General features: G+C 39.4%; 1 protein-coding gene across 1 annotated transcript in view; it reads right to left on the reverse strand.

The window, feature by feature from the left end:
- The window catches only part of vstm2b (V-set and transmembrane domain containing 2B), a 32,584-nt gene extending 12,726 nt beyond the window's left edge, over positions 1 to 19,858 (reverse strand). Inside the window, exons 1-4 of the mRNA XM_062419443.1 lie at positions 19,765 to 19,858; positions 18,933 to 19,120; positions 18,000 to 18,029; positions 16,690 to 17,134 (exon numbers count right to left, since the gene is read on the reverse strand). Coding sequence (XP_062275427.1) covers positions 16,690 to 17,134; positions 18,000 to 18,029; positions 18,933 to 19,120; positions 19,765 to 19,837 — 736 coding nt within the window. The 5' untranslated portion in view covers positions 19,838 to 19,858. The remainder of the gene's footprint in view (positions 1 to 16,689; positions 17,135 to 17,999; positions 18,030 to 18,932; positions 19,121 to 19,764) is intronic.
- Between the last annotated feature and the right edge of the window lie 315 nt (positions 19,859 to 20,173).

The following is a 20,173-nucleotide window of genomic DNA, read 5'->3' on the forward strand; positions in this document are numbered from 1 at the left end:
CTGGATATATCTGGAACAAACTCTCAGAAGGCTGCAGGTCACTTCTTTTAAATCACGGCTGGAGACTTTTCTGTTTGTGATTCAGGGTTAATATCTCACACTGCGGCGCGCAAGTGGTCGAGTGGTTAGAGCGCATGCCATATACGCAGCGGACCCCGGTTCGAGTCCCGGCCGGGGGATCTTTCTGCATGTCACAACCCCCCCCCTCTCTCTCCTGTAATTTCCTGTCTCTCTACTGTCAAAAAAGGCATCTATGCCAGAAAAAAACATAAAAAAAAAAAAAATCTCACCCTGCACTTTAACTTTAGATTTTCCTGTCTTATTCTATTTCAGCTTCATTTTATTTCCAATGTCTTTTAATCGTATTTAAATCTTTTTGCCATGTGTTACTTTTATATCCTTGATCTTGATGCATTTTATGTTTCATGTAAAGCACTTTGAATTGCCTTGTTGTTGAAATGTGCTGTACGAATACATTTTCTTCTTTGGAGGAAACATACTCACTCAAATCCGAACTGAAGGCACAGAAAACAGGAACAATCTAAGAGCCCGATATGATCCACTTTATTTTATGATGCACTTTCAATGCAGCCCTTATTTTAAAATACTTGAAATGAGAAAAGATGTATGTACTATTAGATTACTTTTTATTTATAACATCTGTATATAATAGAATGTTAGTTTCCTTCATGTTGTTGGTGTATATACTCACTCCCACCTCACATCAACTGTATTTATTTTTCTATGTGATGAAGTAGCAGCCAGAGGCCAAACAATCAGCACTGCACTGTTAGTAATAATGTAGCATCAGTGTCTTTGGAGCTAATAAAGTAAAATTATAGTTTCTGCTTTATGACACAAGGACAGACTTACAGGTAGAAAGTCTCTCTCGTCTCTTGAACCGTCACCAAATGAATTCAGACATACTGAAAGTGTAAAACCTTTGATATTTAAATGAAAAACATCCTCTCTCAAGACCAACATACAGTATGAACACACACACACACACACACACACACGCACACACACACACACAAATAAAGCCAGAGCAATAAGAGATCGGAGCAGCTGTTAGGCCAGATTCAGCAGAGAGATGCAGAGGTCAACTGAAGAGTGTCCGTGTCTGATTTTGTCTCAGTTACATCTTCCTGTCCTTTACCAAAGCCTGAGCTGCTGGAACCATGACACATTATTAATTACATGCTTTACCTCTTTTCTGTTCTGCCGTATCTATGGAGAAAACATCCACCCACCATCCTTTTCTTTGCCTAAGAAAAGCTAACAAATAAGCGTTTGTTCTCAGTAAAGCTGGCATTTGTCATTTTCAAACAGTTAATAACCTTGTAGCCTCCTTTTGTAAAGCTTTTTTTTATGCTGGGGGAAATCTATTATTTCCATTGTTGAATTGAACCAAAGTCCAATAAAGAAGATTGCTTCATTCGTCATTCTTTTTCCTTTAATTCCTTCCTCTAACTCATGTCTCTTGGCTCCTATCCATTCATATATCGTCCCACCGCTCTCTATTATCTTGTCAGTTTCAAAATTTGAGGCAACACTCTCCTGATTCACACCGTCCATTAACTAAGCCTAAAAGTACCGCTGTTGCTCCGATACCCACGTGGGAGTCAGACGTTATTAATATGCTATTTATTCCCTCAGTTTTAACACACGTCCTCTACTTCCTGATACTGTCAGCGCACACACACCCACCCACACACACACACACACACACACACACACACACACACACACACACACACACACACACACACACACACACACACACACACACTCACTCGCCACTAGCAACAACAGCAGCATCTAGACTCTATCCCTGATCAAAGCCATGATGCCCGAGCTGGTGGGTTATGTCGCTGAAAGATTATGGGATGGATAATCATCTGTTAGCATCACACTGGAGTCTACGCCAGAACTCTAATCTATGCTTTGTCAGGAAAGCTTTATATACATTAGTCTCTGCTAATTGCACTGCAGACAATGACTGAGCACTTCCTGGATATTTGCAGTGCACTGGCATGGAGAGCAACATGTAACGCACCAAATACTACATACAAGCAACTATATTCTTGATTATACTGTATATTCACAATGGGACAACCTAAAGCTTTAAAATGACAATATGCATGCTGGAAGCGCTCGATTTTAATATAAAGTGATGTCCATTATGTGAGACACTCGTGATTCATCACCTCAATAGTGAACAACATCAACACAAAAATGAACTAATAAGTCCATGAACTAACTATTAGTGAATGAATAATATTGAATATTGAATATTTCATTGGGATTTGAGCTTCAACACTTTTAACTTGCACTTTATTAGGTCATGTGTTTTATAACAGAATTTTAGTATCCTTTTTATTTTTAGACATTGCATATGTTTTTTATCTTGCACTTTATAATCAGCTCTATTGACTATTGGCTTTAGTTTTACTCTTATTATTGTCTGTTTGTTGTTATTTGCTTTATTACTTTTATGCTTATATTGAGCTGCTGGAAACCTGAATTTCCCATTTGGATCAATAAAGTGACTCTCTCTCTCTCTCTCTCTCTCTCTCTCTCTCTCTCTCTCTCTCTCTCTCTCTCTCTCTCTCTCTCTCTCTCTCTCTCTCTCCTCTCTCTCTCTCTCTCTCTCTCTCTCTCTCTCTCTATCTATCTAACACATCTGGATCATTACCAGGCTCTACAAAACAACACAGTACATTAACTACAACTGTGCTGACTTTAATATACATATTTTATAATATTGGTATCAACATATGGTAAATGTATGAAAAAAAAAGTTATTAAATTGATGTTCCATTGTCCAACTTTTCTTTTAAGCATGTTCCAAAAATATGAAAGACACTTCTCAAATTTCTTCTCCAAAAGTCTTCCTAGACCATGAACTTTGAGATGTGCCATCTTTTCATATTTCTGGAACATGATTACTTGACTGACCCTCCAATTCTATTCTTTTATTTTATTTTTGATGTGTCAATTGTTTTTACAATTATGTGTAATGTATCTAATTTAAAGAATTGTCCAAAAAAAAAAAAAGGCCATCACTAGTTTATAGAGCCCACTATGTCTTTATGTCTTTTTTTCTTTTTTTTTGCCCATCCAGCAGACCAGAACCAAAATGATCCCATTTATTTAGAAAAGCTCAAGATGATCAGATTTCAAGAAGCAGCAAAAGTAAATATTCAGCATACTTCCTTCATAAATGATCAAAGAGATTTATCGATTATGAAAATATCTGATTATTCAGTTGATAATAGCTTATTTGTTCTGAATCATTAATTCAGAACAGAAAGTTGGAGGCTGATGATTGAAGGTTGTACCATCGTATAACTCCACTGAAAATCAATAATCAAATCAATATTGTTGCATAACATATAATAAAATATGATCATAAAACTAAATTGCACAATAGTCACAAATATAACACTCCGTATATTTGTTCACAGTACTTTGAAATATTATTATAATATAATAACATAGAGTTAGGATAAATACAGTATGGGGATGTAGATACTATTATCTCAGCTGTGAGCAGCCAGTGGAAACACATGAGTGGACGTAGCTCCAACATTCAGAGCTACCATCAGGTGGAGCTTCAAGGTTGGTTCATACTCTGTGAAACAAACAGATTGACTTCCTCTTGATGGAGTCAGTACGGGTGTGAAGTCAGTAATTACAGCTCCGCAAACACACCGCCTGTCCCTGGACCAGGAGGTGATGGAGATAATAGCTTTTTCTGTCTGCTGCTTCTGATGCTCTCACTCTACCTTTTCCTCCCGTGGTCAAAATGAAAAACTGAAGGAATCCCTAACTAGGAAAGGATTTCAAGCGTCTTCACAGCCCGTTTCCTCTCTCCTATTTATCACTAAAGAAGCATCTGACTTTACGCCCAAAACTGCCCGCTGGTCTAAAATCCTTTTGATACTTTGGATAGCTGAAGTTACTCTCAGCAAGACGAGGCTTTTTCTAAAAGAGAGACATCAAACTGTAGTCTCAGAACTGCAACAACAACTTTAACAGTGATTATCCATTAAGTAAATGTATTGTACTTATATAGCACTTTTCTAACCCTTTGACCATTCACTATATGTCACATTCACCCATTTACACACATTCATACACCATTGGGGAAACCATCGAGAGCAATTTTGGGGTTCAGTATCTTGTCCAAGGATAGGACAGGAGGAGCTGGGAATCAAACCGCCAATCTTCTGATTAGTGGACGACCTGCTCTACCTCCTGATCCACAGCTGCCCCAATCTCTAATTATCTATAATCTATCAAAGACACAATATGATTATAGGTAGGGTTAGTAACTTATAGGGCCGTGTATCATTAAAAAAATAACGATACCAGCACCAATCCAAGTACCCAGGCGTGTAGTGTAGACACACTTTAGAGCGTTTAGGTGGCATCTCGGCTTCTGAACCGCTAAGCGCGCTAACTCAAATTCACCACGACTTCACCACCACAGACGGGTTGTAGCTGCTGTGGCAGTGAGCCAATCACATGTCGTATTAAATCGGAGAACGCTTGCGTTGATTGGCTGTGAGCAAGTCCATACAAATAGTCATATTTGCCTTGAAATGCAAATGTAAAGATTCCCATAGCTCCCCTCTACTTTTTGTTAGTTTAGTTTCTTTCTGTCATAAAACAACATACACAACACACACCTGCATTTTTGTTATATTATAATTATTGCAACTGACTATGTAGCTGTGATCAGTTACTATAAATGTCATTATTATATATGAAGATATATATCATGATATATATATTGATATTATATTTTTATGTATGTCTCATCACAGGAGGGCCACTCGACAAGCCCTTATGGGTTTTATTGGCTCCTTCTGCACATTTCTTTTTTCTTAGATATATTGTTTTCTTTTCTCAAAAAAATCTGCATGCTTTACTTTCCTTGTACTGAACAAGAAAAACTCAAGCGGCCTGTTTTTTTTATGGAAACTAACCTTAATTTACCTGAAGTAGACTTTGCTTTGACTGGCTGGAAATATATAAAAAAACCTTGACAACATTATTTTGATTCTATTAATCTATTCAGAGATAACACGAATTTCTGATACTACTTAATACAAATATATCATTTTTAAAACAATGCATGAGTGAGCAAATACACACGTGGAGTTTAATTCACAAGACGTCATTAGTATTTAAATAGCAACTGCAATATTGGTCAGGAAAATCAATATTAGCAATTACATTCCTCACGTTCTCTTACACCTTGCTGTGGTTTTTTCATAGTTTGAGGTCATGTGACATTTGATCGACGGTTGTCTGAACGCCAAACGCCTTGTAAATGCAACTTGGTCGAGCGATCGTTTCCTAGCTGTACAAGTTGATGAGGACTGAACGCTGCATGAAGAGTGTGATACGGAGAGAGAGAGAGAGAGAGAGAGAGAGAGAGAGAGAGAGAGAGAGAGAGGGGACGGGCGAGATTATCAGTTACTAGGCAAGGCCACCAAACCACAGATGAAAAATGAAAATACGAGAGGCAATTTGAGACACCTGACAGCTTATCTCTGCCCTCCTTCCTCCTCCTCTCCTACTGCCAGCGGCCACCGTCCCCCCCCCCCCCTCCCATATTAATTGTTTCTGCCACTCAGTCAGATGACATTGCAGAAAAAGTGACAGATGCCTGCATTTTTTTGAGCCCTCCTTTTCCTCCTCCCTCCTCCTCCTCCTCCCCTACCCCCCCTCTCACAACATTGGCTCTTATTACTGTGGATAAGGCAGCGGAGCCCGGAGCGAGCGTGAGGGGTAATCTTTGGGTTGGGCCGCGCTTTTTTTTTTAACCTTCATCCGTTGTCAAATACTTTGGAGCAGATCAACTCAGAGGAAATGGAGGGAGAAAAAAAATTGGACCGAGATGGATTCCTCCAGGTTCTTGTGTCAATAGAAAAGTGTCAGCAAGCCACTTAAAGTGTATTTGATTTAGTGTGTAACAGACACCAGCAGGCCTGTCTGGATGACAGTCCACTCAAGGACTAGAAATGTGAAAATATCAGCTCACACCACAGCAATATTAATCAGGAGGGCTTTCAGATTCAAACGTGCACTGACTGCTATGCTCTTACAGGAAAATCTATTTTATTTTCCCAATCAAAAAAAAAATCAGCAAAAAATGTCTCTGGTGCAAATTTGACATCAGACATCCACATAATAGATGATAGGTATTATGATTTCAGTTTTAAGCATTGATTACAGTAAAATTGCAACTGCTATATTCCTTTTGGCCAAGAAATAAAGAAAATGAATCTATTGATGGATACAACTGGAAAAAAGGGAACAAAATCCCTCTTTTTGTTTCCCCTTATGTGGGCTTACATTTGATCAACTCATCTTATACCACATTGTCTAATTGTATCATTTACTGCAATTTTTGTAAAGAGCTTTTCATTGAAGCTACATGACCTTTATTGTGAAACACTGCATTTTTTTATACATATTCCATCAAATGGAAGCTCTATCTACCTATATATATTAGACATATTTGGTGTCTGGAAACTATAAAACATGTGGTGGCTGCTAAATATTTAATGAGGAATATTATGAGCAAATTGTGACATAGACAGAAAACTACAAAAACAGTCAGAGGCCAAAATTCAATAACAAACGCACAAACGAGGACGAAAAAACAAGAGAGATGCATTTCACAAAAGGAAAGTTTGATTCCAGCTGCATATCAGGAAACAAGAAAACTGATTCATAAGCTACAATAAATGTAGAGGAGCAAAGAGGACATCACAGGATCATCTGGATTAAAAGTCACAGAAGAGAACGGTTCTCTGATCAGCCACTGCAACACTGACTCCACTGACACCAGCTCACATCTCCTAATAGTGTTGACTCATTTCTGCAAGAATCTAAAAAAAAAAAAAAAGTCACCAGCAATGATAATGCTATTCATTTTTTACAGTTTCAGTTTGTAATTGAACAGGATGTAAGTTTACATCAGTGTCTTTGCATTAGAAAGTAAGTGTCTTAACATCTGAATCTGTTAAAGGATCCGCTGCAGAGTCGTTTGACAGGGTCAATGATAATGCAAGTGAGGTCACATGACAGATGTTAGTGATGGCATTACACTGTGGACAAGTGAACTAAGCTAGCCTTTTCAAAATAAAGTCAAGGATCTGTGTATTTAATGAATGTTTTGCATTTATTTTAAGTCACGTTTTACTTCTCTTGTACTCTGGGAAGCATCATGAGGCATTTGCTTCAAACATCATCATCTCTCTGTACAAGATGATATGTCTCTCTTGGTAGGTGTGTATAATGTGCCCTCCAAACCCAACTCCCATTGGGCCACATCCCCCCCAAGTATTATAGGACAATAAAAAAATCAAAATGCATTAAACGTAAAGTCCTGCATTCAAAATGTGACTATAGTTTATAGTATAATTTTACTTTTTTTTATCATTTCTGATGCCTTCAAATGTAAGCAGCATTTTAATGTTGCTGGTCAGCTGCAGATTTGACCTGCCTTACTGTGAGGTAGTTTAATATGTAATAATGTGCTTCATGCAAGAAGTAATTTACTGTACATATTCCCTCTTATTTTCATTCATATCTACAATTTGCTTTTATTTTCTTAGTACCCGTTGGTTTCTGGGATTCATCAATGTTTTCTTATGTTTGTTCTTCTCTCAGGTTAAGATAAGATTTTACGGGCGGTCGAGCTTCGTTCCCAAACATCTCGTTCTCCCGGTTCACAAATGTTTGTGAACGCAAAGGAACATAACATAAATTTGAGGAACGTAAAAAATGCATAAATATCATAATCACATCATATATAATCAACGTTTGATTATGTTATTACATTTGTGAGCTAAAGAAATACTGTTGGTCGATTGATCTCAATTAGGACTTTCATAAGTTGAACACTGTCAATTGAATTATTGCTAGAGTTCATCTTCCTCTTGCTGTTTTTTTTTTATGGTTTCTCTCTGATTCCTGGACATGAGCACAACACCTGCTCCTATATAGTGTTTAGTGGGTGTTACCTATGCTGATAACAAACAATCAGCCATATGCCTCCAATGTCAGATCAAGTGGTTCATCATTCAGCACAGCTGGGTCAGAGAACATCTGGCTGGTTAACAACGTTTGGTGCATCAGGAGTTGACTTCTCTTATTGTTTCTCTTAACAGAAATTTAAGAGAATGTTGCTGCATGAGACTCAAAGTATTATATTTTATAAGATGATATGTCAAATATTTCTCTGCAAAGCAATGAATAACTGTAGCTGTTGAGTAAATAATGTAAATAATAAAGTAATGAATTGAATAAGAAATGTTAACTTTAAATGATACTTTAGTACAGTACTGGAGTACATGTGCTTAGTTATTTTCCACACCTGGCATTTTTCCACACAGAGTGAATCACAGAGGACGGAGCAGCTTGCTTGTTAGAAGCTTGAAATCTCAGCACCTGTTGAGGTGAGAGTGGTCTGACTGGAATTCATCAACAACACTTTCAAAACCCTGCAGTGGTGCGGCTGCCAGTGAAGCACTGTTAGCTGCTGTTACATCAAGTCATCATCCGCTTCTGTGGATCATTCACTCTCTAGCTTGTGACTGTCATTAGTGTCATTGTTACTATGCAGGTGTTTTTTTTTTACAGGTTTAATAATGTTTCTTGGTGTGTTCACTTCAGTTGACACCAGTGAGGGAAGGGACTGCACTCCTCAGGCAGTATAGACTACCTGAGAGGAGGTAATGCCTTTTCAGGGAAGAAAAGTCTGCAGTGCTCAGTTAACTCCAGATATTTTATGAAAGATTGTAGCATGACTCTCTGCAGCATTAACTGTGCAGCAGGGGCAGTGATTCAGTACATAGTGCCTATTTTTAGGGAGGTAAACAGTAAGTCCTTCTGCCCAGAAGTGTGTACACCTGTGTATACAGTCCACTACACATCTGGTTCTTTCCTTAACTTTAGTTTTTGTATTTTAAACTGGAAAAACGTGCACTTTTACTGTTTTACTTTCTCTATCACACATTCAACTGATAACTTCAAACAGGACAATACAAAGGTTTTGTATTGTTCTGGGTCAGTTTTGACCCGGTCTAAGAATCTCCTCATAAAAAGTGTCTATACCAAATGTTGAACCACAGATGTGTTAAGAAAGCATCAATAGTCGATTTGACTATTGATGCTTTCTTGACTGATCAATAAATGTGATTAAACCTTGAAAAAAAAAACACAATATCATGTCCTATTTTACCTAAGACATGAAAATATAACATAGCAATAATGACTGAAATGTATTTTATGTAAAGTGAAAATAACAAGAACTTAATGGAAGTGTGGGGTTTATTGTATAACCATTAGAGCCATCAGTCTTCACTGCTACATCATAAAAAGAAATCCTCATAACTACTATCTTATTAAAACTATGAACTATTCACTTCACTAAAACACATGTCAATAGATACGAGTCAAATCTGACCCAAAACAGCCACAATGGACAAAAATGTGTAGCAACTTTACAAAAGTATAACACTTAAAATATTTTAATTTTTGTGCCTTTTTGGGCCACTTTAGAACAAAGTCATGAAATTTCAGGGTAAAAGACATTTGGGCTGTTTTTACAGTTGTTAAATGTCAAAACAGGCCAAATTTGATCTGAACAGTATGTAAGGGTTAATTTTGAAATGTGGCTTTGTGGGGGGTGAAATTGTCTTTAATGAATATAAAAGAATGTCTCCTGGACTTTCAGCCATCACATCCTCAATCATTCTGAAATGATAAATAGTAATTAAGTAATAAAAAGTAAATAATTGTTCATTTTATATTGGTTTAAAAATCCGTGCATGACGTTTGGAGACCCCTGCGAGATACATCATCATCTTAATCTTGAACACTGATTGGTTTGACACCTGTCTCACAGGCATAGGTTCTTGTGCAGACTGAGCTTGTGCGATCGAGCCTGTGCAAAGCTACATTTATGCACTGGTAATAAGAAAATTCATTGAGTTCTTTGTCAACAAAATTAAGTTTACGGCAAACACAATGCGGACTAGGTGTTAGTAATTGCATTCAGGCTGTAGTGTGTAATAAGTAATGTGCTGACTGTGCTTGCGAGCACTCTCGTCAGCTGAAATGGCTGGATGGAAAACAGGGTCCATTTTTTAAATTTTTTTTTTATGATTACAATGTAGCTTTTTAATCCACTAGCATGTTGATGTCCGTTATGTCAGAGATAAATTGGATGATCCTTTGTTAGCTGCCTCGTGAAATGGATTAAAGTGAATGTGTACGGAGAGGATCGGCACCAGGGTTGTGTTATTAATTGAGCTCAAATTGAAACTGTAATTTGAACATGCAGAAGCTCAACTATAAAAAGCTTTAACGTGCTTCAGTGAACTCATCAAACCGGAAAGGCAACAATTGGAAAGCGAGCAGCAGCGAGAGCGGAGACTAAGCAAGGCAATTAAAAATGTTACAGCTGGATCACTGGATACTTATTTAGAAATGAACCCGTAGCTTCAATACAAACTATAAAGTTCTTCTGATATGGACAAATTCATCTCATTCTTGTGATTTATATACTACAAGCTGATATTTATTGTTAATTTTGCATTCAGTTAGAGAGGAAACCTGTTTGACCGAGTAAGAGCAAAGCAGACGCTGCAAGGGGGGGGAGCGCTACCGAGTGGGAGCTCGAGTGCTGTGCGGGGGAGGGGGGCTGCCAGCAGCGTGTGTACAGCATCATTGACACTCCTCCGGGCTCTGATTGGTTGTTTTACTCGGGAGCGAATGGATTCTTGCAAATCATTTTACGACCGCTGGCTTAACCCAGAGACAGTGAATTATGTCATAGCTTATCTGTATCTTGTTCTACTGTCAGATCATAATGACAATTTTAGCAAATCAATCAATCACAAAAAATAGTTACAGACTGCAGCTTTAAAGGTGCAGTATGTAGAATTTTAAAGGTCAAGTATGTAGAATTTTAAAGGTGCAGTATGTAGAATTTTAAAGGTGCAGTATGTAGAATTTTAAAGGTCCAGTATGTAGAATTTTAAAGGTGCAGTATGTAGAATTTTAAAGGTCCAGTATGTAGAATTTTAAAGGTGCAGTATGTAGAATTTAGTGGTATCGAGAGGAATAGACTTGGCAGAAATGGAATATAATTTTCATGAGTATGTTTTAATTTGTGTATAATCACCTGAAACTGTAATGAGCTCTTTATATCTACAAAGGGAGCAGGTCCCCTACAATGGAAGCCACCATGATGCACCGCCATGTTTCTACAGTAGCCTAGAACGGACAAACAAAACACTTGCCTTTCTTGTTATTTGTGAGTTTTGTAGCGACTGTTAATTCTCTTACATTCTTGGAAGGGAAGGAAAGGGTGAGCGAAGGATATTTAAATCCTACACACTGCACCTTTAATAGTATTAATCACAGCAATTGTCTTACAGCCAGAGTCTTAAATGAGGCCATCATAAGGTAGAATGCAAATTTCTATGGTGAACGTCATTTAGACCCCTGTATTATTATTGGAGCTCTGATTTATAGTTTATACTTGGCTTTTAAATAAAAAGGTGAATGTGATCCTGTCTCATTTAGCCTAGAGACAGTCTGTTGTCAAATGAATCTAGTCAACTTCTTCATTGACTGGACTGATGATTGCCCTATTTTTTTTTACAGTTTGTCTTTTCACTCATCAGCAATGTTTCCTATACATTATTAACCAATATTTCCCTAAGCATTTATATTCTGAATAGGGAATGTACAAGTGAGTTGCGATGGAAATCACCAGCTCAAATTGACAGGTGCAATGACATGAATGAGACCGGCTCTGAAATATTGAAGATTAACGGCTAAATGGAAGCCCTGGAGAAAGGGTTGAAATTTGATATCAAGTAAATCCACAGAAACTGTAGTGTTAGCAGGTTAGCTAACTAGCTAACCATGCCATCCAGAGAGACACTACCGTCAGTCATCAGGGGACAAAGTTTAAGAGCTACTATATAATACTAATTAAGGTGTTTTATTAGTAATTGGTATTTTAAGGCTTTTTACAGACCCGTGTCCAGCCTGTTTCACACATTTATTTAAACACCATAGATCTCTGTGTAGGACACATAACGGCCTTTTTCTTTAATTTCATTGGATAAAACAATCATTCTTTAATTTCAAATTCAGGAGGTGAGTGAATTCTCCAGAGACATGGAGCATTGCCTCACCCAGGACCGAACTGAACTCTTTGCCAAGTGCTGCTCTGACAATATGACACTGTCCAAAGTTAAACACTGTGACAAAATGGAGATTAAACAGACCTCTTGAGAGGCCATTTCTGACCAATAACTAAATTACGGCCTGAACTAAAAGCGTTGATGAAGTCTGGGGTCATTTGAACCAGGAGAAAGGACCGACAATAAGTAAACATGGAAAGAAAATTCCTTTCCTGAAACGTTGCTTTGAAGAAGATAGCAACATTTAAACTGGATCTCAGCCTGCTTGCTGTCAGCAGAAGAGGCAAACGGGGAGATAAGCCGACAGAGACTCTTTAACGGCAGCCTGAAACAAGGCTTAACCCCACTTCACCAGTGGTTCAACACCGCCGCACCTACAAAGACTGATCTACAACCAGGCCCAAGCTGGGACACATCATTCAACACTACAGCTAACTAAAGCTCAACCAATACAAATCCAGACCTGCTAAGATGACACAAACTACGACCGAATGTGTCAATGGTAAGTGATAATGTTTTGTGATCAAGGGTTGATTACCTTGTCGATTAACATTAAAATTCACAAGAAGATTTCTTTAGAGGTTCCCCGTTGCAATACATTAACCTCAAGCCACACACTTCTAGCCACGCTTTTCTTCATTATTTTATTTTTATTATCATTCAAAGGCCATATTATTATTTTCCTGTATCGTCTTAAATGCCTTCATTTATCCTAAGAAGTTGCTGTTGGTTTTTTTTGGGAGAGCTCAGTAAACAGAGATCACTGCTTTGTAAAGAACCCTAATGTTATGAGACTGATTCATTGATCAAACTGAGAACTGTATTCCGGAACATTAAAGATTCCCCTTCAAGGAGGTGGTGCCCAAATGGGGTTTTATATTAATTAAAGTAGATGAATTCCTACAACTGAGTTATAGTATGCTGCTGCACAGCTTGTGGAGAATTTAGTGTCTTTCCTCTCAAATGGATTCTCATTTTAATCATAGTTAACTGTTTGTACTAATTGGCAGATCTAGATATAAAATCCTCAAACAAGTGGTCCAAACTGGATTACAGCCCACCATGCACGATCAACCTGTAATATTTCAATTCCATCCGCTGTGATGTCTCAGGTGTAGCTCATAGAGCAACATTTTGTCCTAAAACAAATGTGGCAGAGTGTGATATCATCACTGTTTCTGCTTTGAAATGGCCACAAGAATAAGAAGCATTAAGTGATAAGGCTTGACAGTCCAATAATAGACACTGAGCTTCTGACTTCGCTTTTATGTGCTGCGTCAGTAATCATGCGGAACTAAACCAACAGATGTAGGTTACATAAATGAACAGTCACGTGGCTTTACAACTTCTTTGTTAATCATTTGTTGTCGTTTTTTTCTTTTTTGAAGGGCTTATTGAAAAGTGCAGAGAGACAGCAGGATGGAATCTTGCCAGAGTCGGTTAAGTTGTGCACAGTCAGGGACTCCCAGATGTTTATGTTGGCAGGTCTGAATTTACTGCAGTTAAACAGTGAATATGTGCATTTGGCCTTATCGTCAGTTTGGCTGCTCATAGCCAGTCTGCAGGGCTGCTCTGGTTTTTTTTCTGTGGGATATTTAACCAGCAAAAAAAAACATCTGATAACTGACCCTCGCCACGGTCATTTTGGCCATTTCACATACAGTATTTCTCATTTCACTGCACCGCCACATGTCTGGTTTTTTCCACCAGAGGGGATTCCTCATTATATCTGCCATGCTTGGAGCAGATGCAGCTGTCTTAAAAAAAAAAAAAAAAAAAGACAAAAAAACCCAAAAAACCCCCACTGTGTTTTTCGTACCTGTCCTGATTAAACTAAACACTGCACTGTTTACAAGTGTCTGTAATCACTGAGGAAGATGAACACAGATTACTGAAGCTCAACTGTCGAAAAAACATGTCGAATTTGTTTTGGTGGAACATCTCTCAAACAAATCAAAATCAATTTTCATTTTTTTTCTCTAACAGGTTGATGCTTAAAAGTTTCCCTGTGAGATGACCGTCATACACAGTCACCTCAACTGTAAATGGAAATGTGCTCTTTTGGTCTTCATCATGTTTTTAGACGTGGAGAAAGTTATTTATTCACTTCATGTATTTAGGGCTGGTTAGTAATTATCACCAATACAAATCAACTGTGGCTTATTGTGGTTAAAATAGACAAAATACACACTTTTGCATAGGGCTGAGCAATATATCAATATTATATTGATATCGTGGTATGAAACCAGATATCGTCTTACATATGGCATCAGTGTTGTCTTTTCCTGGTTTTAAATGCTGCATTATGTAATTTCCTGAACTAGCCAGACTGTTCTTTGCTGCTCTATTATTTATCTTTTACCCACTTGGTCATTATATCCACATTACTGGTGATTTTTTTTTTTTTTTTTTTAAATGATACAGTTTATCAGTAACATTACAATAGCATGTCTGGTTTTAGGCCTGTCATGATAACTACTTTTGTTGGACGATATATTGTCTCAGAAACAATCACGATAAACGATATTATTGTCATTTGAAGATCATGTTATGCCACTGATATAATGATAATATGATAGTATAATAATGTAAAGGGGTGGGGGGTGGAGAGTGGATGCTACACTTGTGTAAAAACACAGACTTCTACAGTCTCCACTCAGGACGTACACAGTGAGGAATGGAGGACACTACTTGTTTAGCCAATGTGACATGAATAGCCTCTTAGCTGCTAATGTGAAGTGTGGTGATACTGAGGTCAAAAAAATGATCAAGGTCATGATCATGTATCATATGATAAGTCCATATATAGACATGATGATGTTGATTACGTTATTGTACAATAAGGCGATCACATTATTATTGTGATAGGCCTAATAACCTACTGTACACTTAAACTACGACTGCCTCATAATTTGGCTGATAGCACTTTCCGGACAGCGTCAGTCAGTGCAGATATCAGATGTCTAATAAAAAACTGCACATAAGTGTAGCAGCAGCAGCAGCAGCACTGATGAAGTCCTCTCCGTTGTCCCTGAGAGAAGCCTTTGAGTGAGTGATCAAAACTATGAGAACAGTAGCTTGATACTCTTCTGAAATTACACAGCAGGCTCTACACGCAGAGAAGCAGACATCAGACCTTTTCAAAGAATATCAATACCTCTGACACTGTAGACTAACCCCTGCTATTTAACAACATGCTGTCATGACAGCACATGGAAGTGTAAGATATAGGAGTCATGCAAGGGTTCAGGCACTTCATATCAACACATGGTATTCGCGTGTCTTGGCAGAGCACACAGCATCTGTCGTACAGTCCACGGGGCCGACTGACTAACTCTCTGCATCAGCAGCAGGGCTGACGAGACTCGACTAGACTTTGATGAGTTTTAATTATTCAGAAGTACGCCTCATCGAAGCCCCCCCATCCCTCCCCTTCCTCTTCTCTTGCTCCCATACCTCCCCGCACCATCTGCCAACCCGCTGGCAGAGGTAGCAATAAATAGGTGTTACACGTTGGTATACAAGTCAACAAAAACGCTCCCCTGATTTACAGAGATTTGAGAAGTGCGACGGAGGTTTCGGCGCGAGCATATGAATAGACGATGAGCCGGGTGATCGCATTTGTTTCATGAGGGGACACAGATGGTATGTATGAATGCAGAAATATTCATGCTCTCACACGCAGGGATGCCACCAAATTAGATTTTTTTTTTTCCAACAAGGAAAATGCTATCTCACCGAATGCATTTTTTATGAGAAGTGATAATATAACCACTCGCTCATAAGCCGTACATAAGCTTACTGAGTTACAGTGTGCGCTGTAGATTATGGAAGAAGATTAAACTTTACAGTAGGAGAGTCGCTACTGGTGCAAAAATAAGAAAAGATGGACATAAATTAATGCTTTTCTTCATCCTGAATACTATCTCTTCTATAGCTATCTCACTGTACTGTATGCCTCTATTTTTGCAGATTGGCAAATGACAGACACTTGGCAAATTCCTGCATAACAACATAAACAGGAGGTTAATATTTGAAATGATTGGTGTCCAATATGTCACGGAAGATGACTCCAGGAGAATGTAAAGCACATGGAAAGATTGCAGGAGCAGCAGCAATTGCACACACAAACACACAAAAATCTAGTAGTGGCAGGTGCAATTGATCAAAACACCCCAGAGTGCATCTTGGAATTAAATATCTTCCCCAACAACAAAAAGATAAAGGATCCTTGTCAAAGAGAAACAACAGCACATTTGCTCTGATTTGAGTTACTAAGACGGATGAACCTTGAGACAGATACAGACCAGCACACCAGGCTCATACAGTATGCTGTGTGCAGTATGTTTGAATCTCAGGTGGTTACTCCCTTCCAGCACCACTAGGGGTCACTGTGGCTCTGTTCCATCTCCATCCCTTTCCCTCTCAAACATTCACTCACCAGCTCCATGCTGCTGCCGGAGGATGGCTGAGTTCCCGGGCAGCGGTGAGGCTGAGGACTTGGCCACCGAGGTGGTGGTGGATGAAATGGACGGAAGGAGGCCAGGCTGGGCCTGCTGAGGCACCCGATGCTTCCCCTGCCCTAACCTCTGACCTCCTGCCAGGCCGTGGCCCGGCTCCGAGGTCGCCCTCCCGGCTCCGGCTCCAGCCCCTCCTAGAGCTGTGTTGGTATTCCTCAGAGGCCAACGGTTCTGGATGTGCGACACGGCCTCCTCGGCGACCATACCATCACCCGCCGTAATGTGCAGCGCCGCATGGACCGTAAATTCCTGAGTCTCGTCGGCCCACAGGTCGGACACGCGGCACTCGTACACCCCCTCATCTTCCTTCTTCACCTTGGACAGGCTGAGGCGGTGGGAGATAGCGTTACCCTGGACACGCACAGTCTGGAATGAAGACAGATAATTTTTACAAAAAAGATAGAAACAGAAAAATGTGGCAAATGGCAACGCTTGAACAACAACCGGTTTTAGAATGCATTAATCAGGATAAAGAGGGCAGCTTCAAGTTTTATAAGTGGAGGTGGAGGCAGAGGCACCATCAAAAACGTACCAACTGGTGACCCTGTATTAGCTGCTCAGCAGACCGACACATTAGTTCTTAAAGAGCCTCAATTATCCTTAATAAGGGTACACTTTAACAGCAAGAATTTAACATATTATCAAAACTGAACCTGCCAAGGCGTGTTTAACACCGACATCACTTTAAAGGTCTGAAAACATTTACAAGACAAAAAACGCCTGAAGAAATGAGGACAGTGGAAGAAATTATTCCTGAAAGATTTCTTTATATAAACACGTCTGCAAAAGGAAGATCTCTTGAGGTCTTAGCTTTCTGACGCCCAGATCCAAACTTTCATTTACCAGCAATGATTAAAAGCTTACTTCCCATCAAAGCACCACGGCGATGACTAATCTAGTCGACCCCTAACGAGCAGTTCTTCAAGTAATCGACTACTGCTGAGAGCGTCAGACATATTAGAGCCATTAGGGTTGAGTCAGACGTTTGGCATTTAATGGTGTCATGCCATCATGAATAGACAAAGGACGTGATTCAGCCTTAAAGAGCAGACCATCTCCATCAGTGGGAGAAATATTACATATTACACCTTTTTAATAATGCACACCCCCTAAGTCAGGTAGCTTTTTTTCCCTTTCATTAATGGAGTAAGGCCTGCTGTCATGCCTGTCTTCAGTCTGGTATTTGGGGAGTCAAATTTTACTAAATGAACACAGGAAAGTGGACACTTACACTTATTTTTGTGGCTTCCCTTGGAGCAACCTGGAAAAAGAGAGCACTGTGAATAGCGTGACAACAATTTCACATGTTAATTAAGTGTTATATGTTAGAGAAAGATTGATTGTCAACAATAAGACAACATTTTTTCTTTCGTTTGGAGGAGAAACTGCATGTAGAGAGCTGGTAGCGTACATTTCTCAAAGACACCATTGATAACCTCTCTCCCTCTCTCTCTCTCTCTCGTCGCCTTTCCCCCTAGTCCCCCCACCCACCACCACCACCACCACACTGCATGTTTTAATGTGCTTTAAGCGCAGAGGAAATGCTGCAGATGTGATTGTCCCTGACTCCTCAGACGACTGAAAAAGACTCAGACTGATTTGTCATGCTGAAAGGGAAAAGTAATTCCCACCGCGTCCTGCCACTATATCCTATCATGGCGGGTTTTTTTAGGCAGCGGACCTGAGAAGAATGTAATGCTGCTGATAACCAACAAGTGCCCTTTCTGCAGCCGTAGTGACACCCCCACCCATCAACCCCCAACCCTTTCCCACCCCCCAGCATATCCTGAGCCATGCACACGCTGGGTTGCTTATGAGTTATCGTAAAAGCCTAAAACAAATGCTGCAGCAGAGGTCAGACACACATCATGCACAGATTTATAACTGTGGGATGTCTGGATTTATAATTAAGAACCCTAACACTGGTGATTATTACTTGGTTTACTTGTGGAGATATATATGTGTTTGATTGTTAAAGGCTGGCATTACATTGTAGATGTCACATTTTCTGTAGCTGATAATAGATAAATATGTTGGGGTTAAGGTGTTTTTATCCAAATATGTGCAAGTCTTGTAAGGCAGATGTAGACATACAGTAGAAAACAACACACACACACACACACTTCATTTATGGTAAACTAATGGTGTTTATGTTGCCGGTTACCTTCGCTCTGTTGTTCGGGGAGCTGATCTGCAGCTCGTGAGGCAGCTCTTTAGCCATGTCCTCCTTCAGGTACCACCACTGGATCTCCAAAGACATGGGCGCCGAACTGACAGCCTTGAAGGCGCAGGGCATCTCCACATCCTCTCCCTCCCCCACACTTACATCTTTAGGGACTTCGGTGAATGCAGCTTTCGTATATAAATGTATGTGTATATATGGGGGGGGGCAAGACACAAGAAGCAAAAGATTAATGATGCTCAAATGTGAAAGTGTTGTTCTACACCCTCCATAAGCCTAAAACAACTTGGAGATTGGCCTGTCACTTCGACCAAGCATGTGTGTGCCATCATCTCGGACTATTTTAAGATCACCTCCTGTAGCCTCCATTAACCATGATTTATAGTTATATTAGAGCACCTGTGACCTATAATCTGCCTTGGGCTTCATTTGATCAAATCATGGAAAGCAGATCTCCATCCTTATCATGAGCCTGTGCTCTTGACACATTTGGACAGCTGGATTTCTCAGTATGTGTGTGTGTGTGTGTGTGTGTGTGTGTGTGTGTGTGTGTGTGTGTGTGTGTGTGTGTGTGTTTTAATGGTTTACTGTTTCACACAATTATCCAACTAATTCCTCTATGTCAGAGGGGCATGCACAGTAGAAAAACACAAGCTTAGATTCAACACTTAACGTTTAATCCTGCTGACAGGTGGCAGGTTTTATTTTTAAATATAGCTTTTAAACAAAAAATGTCTATTTCCAATCAAAATATTTCTCTTTCATTTCCCACTTTGCTTCCCCTTCTGCGTCTCTGGAAAAGGGGTTAACTTACCGTTTGCACAAATCATAAAGGGCGAATTGAGAATGAAGTAATAAAGGAGGCTGTAGAGTCCCGTTTTTTCCATGTCACAGTGCGTCTCGTCACACTCAGCACTGGCATTAGACGGTCATTTGACCTGGATGTGTAGCGTCCTCTGTTAACTGCCCTGGTCAAATAACTCCAAATACGGGCATAGAAGAACCCGAATCCAGATGTAGCCCCTGCATCAGCCAGGCAACATGCACAATCCGGAGGTGAGCTCCAGCATACTTATATATTCAAAACAACAACAAAAAAAACCCCAATGAAAACCAAATATCTGAAAAGAAGAAGAATTGTAATAATTCTACAGTGGCAAATAAAAGTGGTTTAAATCCCTTTAGAGAAAAGCGGTGTGTCTCCTTTATTTCCCGTTGAACGT

Source organism: Scomber scombrus, chromosome 1 (assembly GCF_963691925.1).
Source record: "Scomber scombrus chromosome 1, fScoSco1.1, whole genome shotgun sequence".
In the NCBI taxonomy this organism is placed as follows: domain Eukaryota; kingdom Metazoa; phylum Chordata; class Actinopteri; order Scombriformes; family Scombridae; genus Scomber; species Scomber scombrus.